This window comes from Vipera ursinii (genome assembly GCF_947247035.1).
Source record: "Vipera ursinii genome assembly, chromosome: 2".
In the NCBI taxonomy this organism is placed as follows: domain Eukaryota; kingdom Metazoa; phylum Chordata; class Lepidosauria; order Squamata; family Viperidae; genus Vipera; species Vipera ursinii.
In genome coordinates, this window is record NC_139513.1 from 233,716,426 (window position 1) to 233,735,046 (window position 18,621).

An 18,621-nucleotide genomic window follows, 5' to 3' on the forward strand; every position below is an offset into this window, starting at 1 on the left:
GGGATGAATTATCACTTTTAATTACAACAAGCTAAACCAGATAATTGACTAAAATTATATGATACCTTTGATTTGCAGAAGGGATACATACTAAATATTCATTGCTCCATTTGCTCATATCTGAACTTTTTCCCACTAAAGTCATTGTGAAAATCAAATCAACAATATAAATCATGGTGGAAATAACAGTGCTTAAGAATATGCATCAGCAAATAATGGAAGCAATAAAAATGGATAAACAAAGCAGAAATGAATACATGATTTTTAAAAAAAGATATGGAAGGGCTCTTTTCATGCGTGTTTCAAAATCTTGCAATTAATCAAGTTGACTGCTGCTATAATTCATACCAGGTTCTGAAGCAGGTTCACCGAGGTGGATAAGATTTTATCTTTTGGAATGCTCCATCATATAACATATCACAGTTTCTTGTACTTTGTTGCTCTGGAGCAACTGAAAAGGAATACACTGTACAAATCGTGCCTTTATCAAAAGAAAGAGAAGGAAAAAAGGGAAAAAAATTAAGATTCCAAATATGATCTTACACTTTTATGTATTAGAACAACACATTTGGTGCACCGTAACAAGATTAAGCTAAAAGCATTTTGGGGCCAGAGATAGGGCTTCAAATCTCCCATCACAGCCATTGGCATGCATGGCACCCAAACACAACCAAATTACTTTCCCTGGCAGTGAAAATGTTATGTATGGGGTGTAAGCAGCAGCTCTGTAAATACCACAAGGTGACGCTGTGCCATGGCCGGATTGGCCGAAGAGTTTTCAGCAGGAGATCCAGATGGATGGATTGGCCAGGGGTGTACCTGGCAGGGTATATAAGGGGTACAGGTAACCCCCTTTGTTCAGTACGAGCCTACCACCAATAAAGAGCTGACATGCTGTACTCATCTGCCTCTTCCTTGCCATGCGGTCCAGAACCCACTACACAATAGTGGCGACGAGGTTGGGATGCTGTTTTGCGCAGAGCTGAACTCACTAGCTGAACTCACTTGCTGAAGTCACTAGGATCAGAGGAAAAGAATTCTTTTCCTGATCTCTTTCTGAAGCAGCATCTACAGGACCAGACACAACATGGCAAAACTCAGGCAGATCTGCGAGTTCGACGTCCGATATCCCAAATGCTGGGAGTTGCATTTGGGCCAGGTTGAGGGATACCTGATGGTCAACCGGATCACAGAAGACCGATTGAAGGCGGCTGCCCTGCTGTGCATCAGTGGCCCCGCCGTTTATGATATAGCTGTTGGGTTGTGTTCACTGGCAGCTGTTGGAACCGTATCCTTCAGCGATCTAACAACCAAATTAAACAGGCATTTCATGCCTAAGAGATCCAAAATGTCCTGGCGGTTCCAATTCATCCAGCGGATCCAGTTACCAGGTGAGTCAACGACCGATTTCATTGCAGCCGTGCGACTGGCTGCCCGCCTCTGTAAGTTCCCTGACTAAGAAGATCGCTTGCATGATTGGATCATGTTTGGGCTAAGCGATAAGCGGCTGCGGCAGAAATTGCTCGCAAAGCCGACTATGAGCCTGCAAGAGGTGCTGGACGAGGTCCAGGCCTACGAGGTGGCCAGCGGCAACGGCCAGACCACGCACCAACCCAGCGACAGCTCCGGGGGATCAGTACACCAAGAGAGCGCTGCGTACGGTGGAGGGGACGACAAAGCAGCAGAGATTGATGGGGTAAACTGGAGGCCGGTACAACAACCAACGCTACTGCGGGGAGACCAGGGGGCACAGCAGAGACCGACGGCATCACAGAGAATTGCACGAGGGACCAGTGCCGAGGCTACCCCAGGGGCCGGAGCGACCGTTTCCAAGTGTGCCGGCTGCAGAGGAAACCATGCGAGGGTGACCTGTAGATTCTGCTCAGCTAAGTGCTGGATTTGCGGAAAAACAGGCCACATCGCAGTGGTCTGCCGGAGTCGTTCGTGGAATGAGGAAGCTTCGCCAAAAGGTACTGGAACACCCCAAATCACTAACTCCAACTCCGTAGTTAACCTAAGGGCCATTTCCCACTTAGGGGTCCATTGGCTACTCACCCCCAAAATTATGCTAGAGGTCCATTTGCAGGGCGTATCTTGCAAAATGGAACTTGACTCTGGATCCGCCATCTCTATAATTTCTGACGAGACTTTTAAACTAGTGTGTGGCCAGAGCAACCGGTGGGTTCAATTAAGGCCTACCAACTTAAAATTAACCGACTTCCAGCATGCTCCAGTGAAAATTAAGGGGGAGGCCACCCTGTCGGTGCGGTTCAGGGAGTTCCATGGGCACTTGGATGTGTTAGTAGTGGAAGGCCGAAGGACTAGCTTAGTGGGGCTGGACTGGTTTGAGGCCCTGGGCATAGGGATCTCAGGGATCCATAGGCTCCAGGCCAAGAGCCTCAAATCCATCTGCAAAGTGTTTGCAGACATATTTGAGGGCAAGTTAGGGAAGTACATGGGCCCCCCATTAAGTTCAAGCTAAACCCCAACATAATGCCCATTGGAATCAAACCCTGGAGGGTTCCCTTTGCTCTAAAAAACAAAATAGAGGAGGAGTTGGAGAAGCTAGTGGAGCAAGGGGTGTTAGAGCCTGTAGAGGGGGGGATGGGAAACCCCTATAGTTACTCCACTAAAGGCTAATGGGGAGGTGAGGATCTGTGCTGACTATAAGTGCACAGTGAACCAGGCCCTTAATTCGCACGCTTACCCTGTTCCAACGGTCAGCCACATCCTCGCCTCTCTCCAGGGCAGTGCCATCTTTGCAAAGCTGGATTTAGTGCAGGCGTATCAGCAGCTCCTGGTTACCAGGGAGATGGCAGATGCTCAAACCATAGTAACGCATAGAGGAGCTTTCAGAGTTAACTGTTTACAGTTTGGTATCTGTGTAGCTCCAGGAATTTTTCAAGAGGTGATGGAGAAAACCCTGAAGGGCATTCCAGCAGATTTAAGCAGATTTCGTTCTGCAGGTCTCAAATTCAAAAAAGACAACTGTAGCATTGGGGTGACATTTACTGAGTTCCTAGGGTTCAGGATTGATGCCAAGGGGGTCCACCCTGCAGAATCCAAGGTAAGAGCAATCAAAATGGCCCCTACCCCCAGAAACAAGGGGGAACTACAAGCATTCCTGGGGCTCCTGAATTTTTACCACTCATTTCTCCCACACAAAGCTGTCATAGCTGAACCTCTGCACAGGCTCCTAGACAAGCAAGCCACATAGAACTGGACTGAGGTTCACGAAAAAAGTTTTAGAAAACTAAAGGAATTGCTGTCTAGTAATTCCACTGTCACCCACTTCATAGAGTCAAAGCCCATTTGCATCGCCTGCGATGCCTCTCCCTACGGAGTGGGCGCAGTGCTGAGCCATCTTGAAGACAACGGTGACCAAGTACCCATTGCATACTACTCACGCACATTGTCAGGGGCAGAAAGGAATTACTCCCAGATTGACAAGGAAGCCCTGGCCATCGTGGCCGGGGTCAAGAAATTCTATGATTACCTTTATGGCAGGGAATTCACCATATTCACGGATCATAAGCCTCTATTGGGATTGTTCACAACAGACAGACACCTCAAATTCTATCTCCTAGAATGCTCAGGTGGTCCATATTCCTATCTGCATACAATTGCAAGCTGGTTCACAAACCTGGCAAAGAGATGGGCCATGCAGATGGATTGAGCAGGTTGCCTTTAGCAAAGGCAGAACCTGATCCAGTGCCTGCAAACCACATAATGACCATTCAGGACCTACCAGAGTGCCCCCTACAGGCAAAAGACATAGCTGCTGAAATGACAGCAGACAGAGTCCTGAGCAGAATTCAGTCTTGGGTAGTCACGGGGTGGCAAGAAAAGTGTCCAGGGACCGAATTCAAGGTTTATTCATTAGGAGGCATGAGTTGTCAGCCCACAAGGGTTGCCTCTTATGGGGAAACAGGATCTTTATACCTGAGATGCTAAGAGACACAGTCATAAAGTCACTACACGAAGGACATCCAGGAATAGTCAGGATGAAAGCGTTAGCAAGGAGTTACCTGTGGTGGCCTGGTCTCGATAAGGCCATTGAGAATCAGGTTAATAGCTGTTATGACTGCCAAACGTCCAGACCGGAGATGCCGCATGCACCAGTACACAAATGGGAGGCTACACACACTCCCTGGTACAGAATCCACATTGATTACACTGGGCCTTTCCAGAGACAGTTGTTCCTGGTGGTGGTAGACAGCCATTCCAAGTGGCTGGAGGTGGTACCAGTCACTAGCATGACCTCGGCCAAAATTATCCAAGTGCTCAGGGGGCTCTTTGCCACACATGGCCTCCCTGACGTATTGGTCTCAGACAATGGGCCTCAATTCATCTCTGCTGAATTCCAGGCATTCACCAGGGCCAACTTTATTAGGCATGTTACAACGGCACCTTTCCACCCGTCGACCAACGGATTACCTGAACGCATGGTACGTACAACCAAGGACGCATTGAGGCACATCATCAATGGTGACTGGCATCAAAGGTTGGCACAGTTCCTATTAGCACAAAACACCACACCTTGTACAGCCACAGGAAAGAGTCCAGCAGAACTTTGTTGGGGCAGGCAACTCATCACCAAATTGGACAGGCTGCACCCCGACAGAGTGGCTGCTGGGACTGAGCAACCCAGGCCCTCTCGAGAATTTCACACCAATGATCTGGTTTGGGCAAGGAACTACGGTCTGGGACATGCATGAATTCCGGGGGTGGTGGTTGACAGAACTGGGCCATTGTCCTACATTGTAGGGGTGGAGGGAGACCGTCAGTTCAGATGACATATAGATCAAATCAGGAAGCGGGTTCCTGAAGGGTCACCGAGTCATCAAAACCAACAATCAACAACAACTGGACTGGAGGAGAGCTGGTCTGAACAACAACAGGCATAGGACAACCGTGACAGCATGTGGGCTAGGGCGGACAATGGGGTGGGTCAACTAGAACCTTGGGTCTAGGACCCACCCACTTTCTCTGAAGATCTGGATGAGCAATGAGGTCTGAGACGATCTGCCAGGACTCACAGGCCACCAACATATCTTGCTGACTATGTACAATCTTGAGGGATGGGAACAAGGCCCAGAGTTAAGTCATGATGTATCATTAATCTTGTATCGTACTATGCATGCTAAATTGTATCCAATATATGTTTGTTCTTTTAAGGGGGAAGGGGTGTTATGTATGAGGTGTAAGCAGCAGCTCTGTAAATACCACAAGGTGGCACTGTGCCATGGCCGGATTGGCCGAAGAGTTTTCGGCGGGAGATCCAGATGGATGGATTGGCCAGGGGTGTACCTGGCAGGGTATATAAGGGGTACAGGTAACCCCCTTTGTTCAGTACGAGCCTACCACCAATAAAGAGCTGACATGCTGTACTCATCTGCCTCTTCCTTGCCATGCGGTCCAGAACCCACTACACAATAGAAAATACCTTTAACAATACATTGGAGTTGTTGTATTGTATTCTTGCTGCACATTCATGATTTAGCTCAGCTCTCAGCAAGCTTCTAACTGTTGTCTCACATTGCTTATTCTAAGTTACTTGAATAGACATTCAAGTAACATTAGGCCACCCAGATGTTTTGGATTCCCATTGCCAGTGCTTTTTTTGTAAAAAAAAAAAAAAAAGGTGCCGGAACTCACACGTCATACAACCCGCCTTGCCTACCCTACAAGGTTCCACCCAAAAAAGGTGCCGGAACTCCGTTCTGGGCGTTCTATGACAAAAAAAGCCCTGCCGATTGCCATAATATCCAAGCAGCATAGACAACAATTATGCTGGTTGACATTTATGGGCATTAACGTTAATCATATATGGAAGGTATCAAGAAACAGTTTTTCTTATCACTGATATTCAAGATCTTTCTTTAACCAAACATGCCAGAAATTGTCTGGTTACAAAACCCGGGGATTTTCTACATGCAAAACATGTGATGTAAGCTAGAGATCCTTCACCATTATAGTGTTATAAACATCCAGATGAAAATCCATAGTCAATGTGGATTCAGCGGAGCACCAAAAAGATCTAAAGTTTTCTTCAGTATGTCATAATCCAAAATCTATTATCTAAAGTAAGAATGTACAATCACTAGTCTCTGTATCATACATGGTTCTCAGCTTTTTTTTTAACAGCCAACTTAATTTTAAGATTAAAAAAAACAGAAATAAGAGGCAAGAGTTGATTTTAATTCTGTGATTGGATTCTTCACAAATATCAACAATTCAATGTGGTATTTGCATGATAAAAAATCATATAATATATGGGCAGGCCAGTGGTCTTCTTCCTGAGACTAGTTTTAGAGAGTGAGTTACTAAAGCTAAAACTAAGGGTAGAACGTCAGTGTCTCACATATTGCTAGCTAAATCTCAGAAGAATCTTGTGGCTTTTCAGATTAACATTTTTTTTATTAACAGGCATGAATTATAATTTGCTTCAACAGATGTGATCATCGTCATCACATTAGGCCTTTTAATAAAATGCATTAGTTGAAAAAAAAATGCTACCAGACTACTAATTTTTAGCTATAGTAGACTAACACAGTACAAACTGCTGCCAGAATAACATTTCTCAACCTTGTCAACTTAAAGAGCTGTGGACCTCAACTCCAAGAATTCCCCAACCAGTTTTGAAGTCCACATATCTTCAAGTTGGCAAGGTTGAGAAACACTGCTAGAGGAAAGCACTATTTTTTTTTTGCTATCTAATTCAAATTTGTAACTGGATTACCAAGATTTCATGGGCTAAACATCCAAATGTTTCATCGCCAAATGTAACATATCTCAGTGACTCTCGCGCAAACTCTTCTGCTGTTTTGGTGATCAAATTGGGCTGTTTATGCATGGTCATCGGAGTAGAAACAGCAAAGGGAGTCACTGCCTAAAATAAGGAAAAAAACCAGTGACAGTTTCACATTCCAGAAGATGTTGTAAAATGAAAATTGTAATGTGTTCATCCTTTATTGGAAAAAATACATATGAAGACACAAAGAAGAGAAAAGGAGGAGTTTTTAGAAGCAGGAGGAAAAAAAAACTTGATAAAAATTTCCAAAGCCCCAATCTATTCAGTTGATTTAATTCAATGCTTATTGCAAAAAGCAAAAAGAAATGTAATTACCTGTATCACGACTCCTTTTGACTTATATTCCACTTGAAGTGCTTTGGAAAATGTGCATACAAAAGCCTAGGTAGAATTACAGAGAAATAAAGGGGCAATTTTAAAGAATATTACATTGATTGTACACATTTATGAAATTATTTTGTAGATCTAAAACTTGATTTCATTCAAAGCCCTTTTTCAAAATATTTCCATTTGTTCTTCCTATCACTACCTAGTATCATTGCTGAATACTGAGAATATAGAAAGTTGCATCCAAATTTTGTTCAGTTAATTCAGATATAAAAGATCCCTTGAGACATTTGCAACATATATGTTAATTTGGACAACAGGATTATCCAGGAATCCCAATCACAAGAAGGCTGCATATATATAAAAAAATGTCATTCTCTCCCTCTAGTGAACTGGAAATTATTTTTACAACTAACATGTTCAGGTATTCCAAATGAATATTTGAAAAAAGAATATTAATTTAAGAACTGGAACAGGTAAACAGGCTTGCTATCATCATGGGGAAGAAAGATAAAATGGTTCAAAATAAAACTGACAGTTTACCCAATTCTCCCCGTCAGGTTTTGGACAAATCATATTTGTTTCCTGGTAACATTTTTAAGTAAATTGGGATTAAAATAAAAACACACTTTAGACATAGTTTCTGCCTTTTCTTATGTCTTGCTTAGTTTGTGCTAGCAGACTAGTAAATGTGCACATGGGCTGATGGGAAGTTGTCCTATGTTCCTATTTCATCATTCATGGGAGAAAAAAACTTTCTTTTTGGCCTTCCAGTTTCTTTAACATCAGGGCTCTGAATAACCTTTGCAGAGCTCATCACAGTCTTGTAATGGAAGTATATGATGTCTGATTGCAGTTTTTAGAAATGGCAATCAGATTTTAAATTTTAATATCATAAAACCAATGACCATAGATAAAAACTGAAGTACAAAAAAAAATTTAAAGTCATACCTTAGATGCAGAATAGATTGCATATAAAGGACAAGGAAAGGTGCCAATGGCTGATGAAAGATTAAGAATTAGACCTTTTTTTCTGAAATGTAAATTGAAAATAACTTTTAGGTATCTTGCATGCACTAAACTAAAATGCTTACTCAGGTTTGATAGATGCCAGTACTTATCCAAGCTTAATTTTAATTTATTTTAATTTTATATTGGATTGTTTTTAAATTTTGCCTTGTAAACCGCCCTGAGTCCTTTGGGAATAGGGCGGTATATAAACCAAATAAATAAATAAATAAATAAATAAATAAATAAATAAATAAATAAATAAATAAATAAATAAATAAATAAATAAATAAATAAATAAAAAATTTTTCTTAGAAATCTCTAAGGAGATTTATGGCATTTCATTAACAAGTATTTGCCCTTATATAAGACAAGGACTGCAAGATCCCTGTCTTTCATTTGACGTCTGGAGAAATCCACCATAAAAAAACCCTGCCATACTGTACATCAGGGGTTCCCAACTGGGGGTGCGAGACGATATTCCAAGGGGTGTGAAAACTTGGGTTCTCAAAATTATAGTGTATATGCATAATTCATTGTCGTTATTTCGAAGTTTTGTAAGGGGTGCAAGAATATATCAGAAGCATTCTAGGGGTGCGGGGTATAGAAAAGGTTAGGAGCCGCTGCTGTGTATCCTTCAAGGCCAGCCTGCAAACTGCTAGAATAACATTAACTAATGGATTCAAATGTCTGGTGAATTTATAGATCATTAGCAGGTGAAGTTGCTTAATGTATGGACAGAAGAGAATTGCCATGGAACATCCTTTCTATCCTATGGGATGGGCTGCATACATTGACCCTGTGATATGGCCTAATATCTGGTTTCTGACTATGACATTCTCTGGAAATGGTGTAATTTATGCCAACCAAAATCAGCCCAAAGTTCATTAAAATCAAAAAGCTTCCCTGAAGAAAACAATTAATAAATAAATTATAATGTGGAAAATTGCTTTACCTTGCCACCATTTGTTTCAAAATGATTCGCGTCATCTAAAAAAAAAAAGTATAATTAGAACTAGCCCTCACAACTTCCTTGAGACAATTCAAGAAACATTGGCAATTTAGCCACCACAATGCCCTAAACAGTATATACTGTACTGATGTCCCAAATTAGATATTGACTTTATTCTTTTGAAATAAAGTACTTCACCTCCTGAAAACAATCATAGAATTGTTGAGTCAAAAGGTCCCATGAAGGAGGTAAATGCCAACTGATTGTTAAATGCCCAAAATGCAATCACATGACTGGGCTGTGCACAGCAGTCATAACTTCTAGGACAGATCATAAGTAGCCTTTTTGAAATTCATTGTAACTTTGACCAGTAATTAAATAACTGGTCATAAGTTGAGGACTAGCTGTACTCTCATCATTTCAAATGTGCCCTCCATCCTAAAAAACAGGGGTCTTCAAAATTGGCAACTTTAAAACTTGTGCACTTCAACTGCCAAAATTCCTCAGCCAGCCCTGGCTGGCTGAGGAATTCTGGGAGTTGAAGTCCACAAGCCTTAAAGTTGCTAAGTTTGAAGACTCCTGCTTAAAAACATGGATTCAAGTAGCAAGAAAAACCTCTTACATCTTGTTAAAGTAAACTAATGAGAAATGATAGTTAAAGTTTTCCATGAATGTTTCCAGATAACACTTTTGTTATGCAGCTATTGTCTGCTTATAACATTCAGATTTTCTTTCATATTTTTCTTACTAGAAAGAAAAACAAATTAAGTGGGGAAAAACAAACTTGCCAATGTGGGAAGGTCCAGTTCACTATCTCTGCTGAAGCTGCACTGAATGGTATTTTTGACAATTTGTCCAATCAAGAATCAAAGGGCCTATTTAGAAATGCTTATAGGAACCACAATATTTTGCATATTTTGTTGGTTTGTTTTTGTTGGTTTGAACCAACAAAAGCGTTTGAACAAATATCAAAGCAGCAGCTGTCAGATTCTGTTTAAGAAAAAAAAACATTTGACATCCCTTAAAGATGTTTGAGATAACTTGTAAACACAAAGCTTAAGCAGCTTTTCCTGACTGCTCAGAAGGAAATGTGATAGCAAAGGCTTTACTATTATATGATCAGTTAAAGCTGCAATGAACATTACATCAGTTCAAGTTACGTTGCTGTCCCAAATTGCTAAGAAACAAGCCCTAGTTTTGCCAGGAAAAGAGTCAAGAACTAAATGCTGCATTGTAATACTTTTGAAGGAAGGAAAAACCAGCCAGTAATCTTTCTGCTGAAGTAAAACTATTGTTCCCAAAGAAAGAACTTATGACAGATACAAAAGAATAGTCTTATTAGTGCCCACTGGCTAAGAAAATTGACCCTCATGTTTATATAAAACATTGCTGATTAAAGGTATGGACAAACAATTTTTCTACTGAAGGAGACATGTTTAAAAACAATCCAGTCATTTTGTATAGAGTTTGGAGGTGAGGTACAGGTTTTATGCCTGTTGGTGTCTCAAAGCACTCATTTTGTTATAAAAATGACACAGTGAGAAATTATGCCACTGAAAGTCTACACTTTCCTACAGTGCCTACAGCTAAATGATAAGCAAGGATACTAATATATCTGCTTTCACATAAAAAGGTAAAGGTTCCCCCGCACACGCGTGCTAGTCGTTTCTGACTCTAGGGGCCGGTTTTCATCTCCGTTTCAAAGCCGAAAAGCCAGCGCTTGTCCAAGGACATCTCCGTGGTCATGTGGCCAGCATGACTAGACGCCAAAGGCACACGGAACGCTGTTACCTTCCCACCATAGTGGTCCCTATTTTTCTACTTGCATTTTTACGTGCTTTTGAACTGCTAGGTTGGCAGAAGCTGGGACGAGTAACAGGCGCTCACTCTGCTACGCAGCACTCGGGATTCGACCCTTCAAACTGCTGACCTTCGGATCGACAGGCTCAGCGTCCTAACCCACTGAGCCACCGCTTTCACATATTTACCACTAAAATTGTTTTGATTGTATGATGTGATGGGAAAGTAAAATGGTGTGCTAGCTTTAGAAATTTTGTTTTACTATCATGCAGTAGCCATGTTCAGTTTTGGTTAGCCTAGGTCAGGCATGTCAAACCGCCGTCCGACGGGCTGGATGCGTCATACTGAAACCGCACCCACCCCATTGCCGGCAATGGGGAAAACGTCGCAATATGTCATGTGATGTCACATGACGTCGCAAGTTTGACATGCCTCGCCTAGGTGGTTACCCATTCTGATATCATATGTTTCGACATCCAAAGAGGAAGGGAACCAGCATATAGGCTAAGTGGAGGAGCAGAAAATCCCTTGGATGCAAATGAAACAACAGAAGGAGAAAAATTGAGTAAGGTCCATCCTCGGTCTGTAGAATGACAAAGAGTTGCAACCCAGCAACTTGTGGAAGGCCAGACATTGTCAATGTCTATGTTTCTTTGCATTCAGTTCAAATGCCATGCCTCACTTTTTGGCAAGCAAACATAAGAGCTGGTCTGGTCTGTGATACATACCTTAGTGACAGACAAGATGTTGCAATTAATGAGGTCCTGTTGAGAATAATACATGCATTACATGGCAGTTGTGCTGATTTGAAGAAGACAAGATGCTCAGAAAATTCAGTTTGGCCTCAGTTTCTAGAATGAGATGTTTAAAAATCTGTTCCCACCAGGGCCGCATGAGCCTTCCTATTTTATGAGGATTAATTTGCTTCTACAGGATAACCCAAACATTATTTAGCAAAATGGCATGTACGTAGCACAAGTCAATTTTCCCCAGCCTGAGATTTTTCCTTTCTATGAAATTGGTATTTTGCTGCAGAAATAAACATCTTGACTGCCTACGATCCAAAACAACCCATTACACTTCCTCAAACATACAATTGTGTCCAGAAATGCATGTTTGATTCTAGTCAAAATGTCAGGCAAGAACAGGCAAATGTCATGCAGAGTTCAAGCTAACTATTATGTTTTGCCTATAATACAAGAATCTCCCCAGACTGGAAGTCTTCTCTTGGGAACAAATAGATAAGGCTCCAAAGAAATTAGTGGGAGTCAGTCCTAGCCCTTTGGCTGTTGTATACTAAATCCAGGCTTACTCTGCACTTGAACTTTCCTCCCTACCAGATCGAGCGCTTCCTGACACAAAACTTCATAAAAAATAATTCAGATGTGAATCAAGCTTCAATCAAATTTAGAAAACTTGTTTATTAGCTACATATTTACTTCAACAAAATTTAGTACTGTATTCTAGAAAAAATGGGAGATGATCATGATAGAAATATTACCTGAAACATGCTTTAAGCCCTGATAAACAAGAATTTTTTTGTGAAGAGGCTCAAAAGGCTCTATTGTAAGCCTCTTGAGCTTACAATACTCTGTGTTATACCTCATCTCAATAAAGTATAATTTTATCATCCCTGTGGAGTTAATTCTCTAGTCTGATCTACGTAGTGTGGCTGATACTACATTTTGTATGAAAACACAAATACATGATCTTATTACTATTATAGAAGAATCCTTACCTCATCTTTGTCGGGAATATTAAGAAAATGGCATGGAAAGCGATTAGGTAGCATTCCAACATTGTTAACTAATAAAAAAGAAAAAAAAGCAAATTAAAATAATGAAGTACAGTGCAGCCCAGAGTCCCACTCTTTTGATCTCCAGAGCTCCTTGGCTCCTAGATTGTATTGGTATTTTTTAAAGGCAAGGATCCATTTTTCTCGGCTGAAAAAATGAGAAAAGAGACCAAAACATTTATGCCCCTGCCTTTTTTTGATGAAATAACCAGCTCACTATAATAGGTTCTCAACCCTGACTGAAGATGCTTTTTTCTGAAGATAGAGAATACACAGAATTCATTCACAGATAAACATGATTGTTGAATGCTGTTTTCTAATAACACTAATGTCAGATCAACTGTGTCTGTCTGATGAAGACAATTTAATGCTATGTAAATTTAAAGGATAGAAGAAGAGAAACTATCACATACAATGTTTTGCTGAATAATTTATTGGGATGCTTTTCAGGCATGATTCAGCTGAGCTACCAAGCAGCACTGGTAGCATAGGTGGATAACTTTTGGAGGGCTCTGGATGAGGGTGATATGGTCCTTCTGGATCTCTCAGTAGCTTTTGATACTATTGATCTTGTTGAATTGGCTCCAGGAACTGGGGGTGGAGAACACTATTTTGCAGTAATTCTCCTCCTTTCTCCATGGTTGGTAGCATTCAGTGCTAGTGGGGGGAAGAGGGATCCAATCCTGGGCCACTATTATGAGGGGCACTTCATGACACAAGTCTCTCTCCCTCGCCTCCTTTCTAATTTCTAAGAAGCCACTGGGAGAGGTCATTCACCAACATGGCATTTGGTATCATCAGTAAGATAATGTATGGATGATACCCAATTATATATTTCTACCCCATGCTGGGCAAGTGATACTCATCAGATGCTGACTTAATGCCTGGAGGCTGTAAGGCTTTGGATGGGAAGAAGCTGGCTGTGACTCAGTCTTAGCAAAGTGCAGTGGGATTTTGGACCCTCGGGGTCAGAAGAACAGAGACTTTTAACTCTGGACAAGTAACACTCTCCTGTATAGGGAAAAGGTAAAAAGGGCAACTGACAAAAATGGTTTTTTTTAGTATCCCCAAATAGTACTCCTCCTCCTACCAAAATAGTAGTTAAAAATCAAATTATTTTCACCTGTCACTGGTTTCTTTTATTGAAGGATGACTTTAAAAAAAAACTTCCCAAAGTTCTAATGTTCAAAAATTGATCACATTTAACTAATTCATAAAAAGGAAAGTCTCCTTTGAACCAGCTTAATTTTGTGTGACTTCATTCTTCCATTCTTGGTTAACTTACCCAAAATTCCAATTTCTAATCCTTCAAGGTTTTCTTCAATGTTTTCATATATGTCATTTTTTGTGAAGTCAGCTTGTATGATTTTCACAGTTCTCTTAGTCGTTTGTTCTGCATGGAGGAGAATGAGGAGTTTTTATATTAATTTATTTTCCCCCTATAATTGTATTAAGTTTAAACAGATTAAATACATGAGCACACCAAAGCAGGGATCTTACCTGGAATATTACATCCATTTAAACATATTTGGAGCCAGTTTACTGCTTATGAGAATGGCAGAATCACTGGAAAACAGTTACTATATGACTTAGTATCAGACATTCAATTAATTCATACCCAATGCTGGAAGTCACAGCAGCTTCCAAAATTTATTGTAACTTTTACTAAAATTTATATCTATTTCAGTAAAAACTACACAAATTTTGTTTACCTTAGAGGTTAAGAGATGAATTAGCATATGAGCTTTAGTATTAAATATTGGTCACAATCCTTAGTAAGCAAGACACAAAGGGATCATAGGTTGTGCCATGAATAAATCAATTTTTGTCTGCCAGCAATTTTTCTATTAGATTCAGTAGCATTTGCTTGAGGAAGATACAGTGAATCATGGGACAATATTATCTCTACTGCTGTTGCAAAATTTCTTTAATGGATGACATGCAATAAAAATAGTTTTAGATCAAAATAATGCATTATTTTGATCTATTGATCACAATGACATTTGAAACATAATACATGTCATTCTCACTTTCTGTCCATTTGTTCAATGGCGCTGAAAAAGAAGATTTATGACCTGTTCTCAAAGTTGTGGCTGTCACAAGGTCCCTGCAGTCACTTAATCACAGTTCAGGCAACTGGCACACATTTATGATGGTCACAGCATCCCACAGTCGTGTGTGTTCACCATTTGGAGGCTTCGCAGTCTGCTTCCATCAAATAAAGTCAATAGGGAAGTTGGCAGGAAGTTGCTAGTTGTGGTCAAATGATGTTTCACTTAACCCACAGTGATTCACTTAATGAACTGTTAGTCCCACTTGCCGAGTGAATGTGAGGATTACTTGTACAGGAAGCCATGATGGGTTCATTTAAAAAATAAAATCAAATTCCACAATTGCACTTATTGGAATTTAATTGCATTAAGTCTGCCATTCCTACCCATGCATTATTTTAGAACGTAAAGCTTTCTGCCTGCAGTATTAAACCAGTGTTCTTTTTCTCTATTCCCTTCTTCCAAATTAACATTCAGTCTGATTAAACTTGAAAGCTTGCCCATTGCTTTGTATCATTTTTGTTTCATTGCAATGAAGAATTCTTCTGCTGTGAGGCTACAATGTGAACATGAGATACCTTGGGCAAAGCTCCTTCTTATTACAGGCTTACCAATTTCCAAGGCTACCTTCTCCAAGTTTCTGAGTGACCGACTTATGAGAACCACATTTAATCCATGCTTGGCAAGCTGAAAAACGAATTTTATGCTGAATTAATGAAACACCTCCTATGTGAAAAAGTGTACTTTATTTAAATGCTGTAAACCCAATCCTACCATTAAGAAGAATGAGCATGGGAGGTTGTGGGTGTGTCTTTATATATTTACTGTGTAAAATTTAATGAAGAATGGTTACAGGAACTGGGCATGGCTAGTCTAGTGAAGAGAAGGACCAGGGGAAACATGATAGCAGTGTTCCAATATTTGAGGAGCTGTCACAGAGAGGAGGGCAGGGGGGAATCAACCTATTTTCCAAAGCACCTGAAGGCCAGACAAGGAATATCGGATGGAACTGATCAAGGAGAGATTCAACCTATTATAAGGATAAACAAACAACCAGTGAGAACAATCAACCAATGGAACAGTTTGCCTCCAGATGTTGTGGGAGTTTCATCACTGGAAGCTTTCAAGAAGAGAATGGACTGCTACCTGTCAGAAATGGTGTAGGGTCCCTTGCTTGGCCGGGCTGGGAGGGTTGGACTAGATGACCTACAAGGTCCCTTCCAGCTCTATTATTCTAATTCTAATAATACATTCTTTTTATATGATTTCATGGAGAAAATCAATGTGGTTTCTAAAAGTCAAAAATATCTCTGCACATAATCAATTAATCAATCTTTGTATGATTGTGTTACAAAAATGATCTCAAAATTCTCTTCTCTGTAAACTAGAATATAATAATAATAATAATAATAATAATAATAATAATAATAATAATAATAAGAAGAAGAAGAAGAAGAAGAAGAAGAAGAAGAAGAACAAGAACAAGAACAAGAACAAGAACAACAAGAAAAAGAACAACAAGAACAAGAAGTTGGAAGGGACCTTGGAGGTCATCTAGTTCAACCCCCTGCTCAGGCAGGAAACCCTATACCATTTCAGACAAATAGCTCTCCAGTCTCTTCTTAAAAACTTCCAGTGTTGGAGCATTCACAGCTTCTGGAGGTAGGTTGTTCCACTGATTAATTGTTCTGTCAGGAAATTTCTCCTTAGTTCTAGGTTGCTTCTCTCTATGGCTAGTTTCCATCTGTTGCTTCTTGTCCTGCCTTCAGGTGCTTTGTAGAATAGCTTGACTCCTTCTTTGTGACAACCCCTGAGATATTGGAACACTGTTATCATGTCACCCCCTCATCCTTCTCTTCATTAAACTAGACATTCCCAATTCCAGCAACCATTCCTTATATGGCAACCATTCCTTATATCCAAGACTATACATATTATTGGGTGACTACCCAAAATAATTTGCTTTTTAACCTTTGAAATTTTGAAAAGCTATTTTCTTTCCTGGTTTAAAAATATGGTGTCATAAAACCTAGTGTTAGTTCTACACAAGAAGCATATTGAGTTTTCATATTGAGAAGCATATTGGTTTGTTGTTTGGCATGCTTCATCATACATAGATCCCAGCTTCCTTCAGCTGGAATGGCAAAATTCTGTGCAAACAGGTGGCTTTCATCTTACTTCCTGGAATCTGATGGCATGGAAAGTATCCAATGATACTATCAACTTACTGGCAGAGAGCTCAATTCACTTCCTGGATAGTCAGATTTGAAGGCATGCTTAGTAATGTCCATAGAAAACTTTATAATGCAGAACATGGTCTGCTTGTATCAAGTTATTCTAAAGCTGGATAATTATTGTAGGCAATGATTGCCCCTTTATTGAAGTAAAGATAAATACCGTATGTATTTTGTATTCGTGTTCCTATACAACAGGGGACACGCTAGCTCGGAGGTTCAAGACACGAGCGCTGCACAACAGGGTGAGCTCCCATTCCCACCCCAGCTCCTGTCCACCTCGTAGTTCGAAAGCATGCAAATGCGAGTAGATTAATAGGTACCACTTTGATGGGAAGGTAACAGTATTCCATGAGATTTTGGCATGTAGCCATGCTGGCAACATGACCACAAAAAATGTCTTCAGACAATGTTGGCTCCCTCGGCCAAGAGGGAGTCAGACAAAATTGGGCAGGGAAACCTTTACCTTTTACCTCTTATGCACCTTGATGGAAAAGAAATTAGCCGTTAAAAAGAATCCAATGCAAGTGGAAATTTAGATGAATTCTCATAGATAGGGGCAGGGTTAGTTTATTTTGTCCTTCAGCAGTGTGGGTGAATGCCAAATCTTTCACTCTGCCACCATCCTGCCAATCATCTGTAGCCTCTCTGGTTCTCAGATGTCAATTAAATATGAAGAAAAAGGGGATTTGTTTTTTTTCTACCCCTCAGGTGCATGCACGGGCATGTACCAGAGTGCTAGACAGATTGGTGGAATGATATACAACCCAAAATACCATTACTGTAGCAGCAGCTACAGCAGCTAAAACAAAAACAAAAACCTGACGCCTCTTCAAGAAAGGGAAAAAATATTTCAAGAAGTTGGAAGAAGAATTTTGGCACAGTATTAATGATAAACTATTTACACAGCACATTAGAATGTATTCTAAACTATCCAAGCCCAATGTACACATGAAATAGATGTTTACCACCTCCAATGAGTAGGCTCTTCCAATTCCATCTCCTGCTCCAGTGACCACTAAAAAAAAGAATATAATGTTTAATTATCTTATTCCTATTATACATCTTAATATGTATATATTTTCCTTTCACTTTCATCTTTAGAGATAAAACATGTAGGGGCCTAGCAAACGCATTTGACCTAATTTATATTAGAACAAAGTTTTTTACTACATTAGTTTTGAAATAGCAGCAACTGGGGAATTTGGTGATTTGGTTTTGTAATATGCATCAATCAAATTGCTTGTCTGAAATCTCTTTAAATTGTAGTCCAGGGCTATACTTGCTGGAAAGTGGAAAGACCAAGTGAGATTACTCAAAAGGCTGCACTTTAAGAGAGTTTGGAAGACAGACATTGTCCTAAAAATAGTAACAGTTTGGATATCAAAAATCAGAAGGAAGTAAATTACTACTTAATTTCTTGGACTCTGCTTTAGGAAGATATGGACTCAGTAAAATTCACTGAAAATTCTTCACCTGGACATAATAACAGATCTAAACTAGAAGCTGTACAGTAGTATAGAAATTCCGTGCATAATTAAATTCATGCAGAGAAACTATTATTTATAAAAAATATGGGAATAAGATATCCAATCATGATATATCTAAAAGTAAAAATCTGTCCCTTTTCACTGAAAAAT

At 40.1% G+C, this 18,621-nt stretch overlaps 1 protein-coding gene across 1 annotated transcript in view; it reads right to left on the reverse strand.

Annotated features, from left to right (window-relative positions):
- Positions 1–385: 385 nt before the first annotated feature.
- HSD17B3 (hydroxysteroid 17-beta dehydrogenase 3) overlaps positions 386–18,621 on the reverse strand; it is a gene marked incomplete at both ends in the record, with an annotated part of 28,867 nt that continues 10,631 nt past the window's right edge. The window contains 10 exons of the mRNA XM_083351167.1: positions 386–481; positions 6,743–6,892; positions 7,130–7,195; positions 8,093–8,174; positions 9,105–9,139; positions 11,630–11,665; positions 12,640–12,707; positions 13,982–14,089; positions 15,359–15,434; positions 17,953–17,999. Coding sequence (XP_083207293.1) covers positions 386–481; positions 6,743–6,892; positions 7,130–7,195; positions 8,093–8,174; positions 9,105–9,139; positions 11,630–11,665; positions 12,640–12,707; positions 13,982–14,089; positions 15,359–15,434; positions 17,953–17,999 — 764 coding nt within the window. The remainder of the gene's footprint in view (positions 482–6,742; positions 6,893–7,129; positions 7,196–8,092; positions 8,175–9,104; positions 9,140–11,629; positions 11,666–12,639; positions 12,708–13,981; positions 14,090–15,358; positions 15,435–17,952; positions 18,000–18,621) is intronic.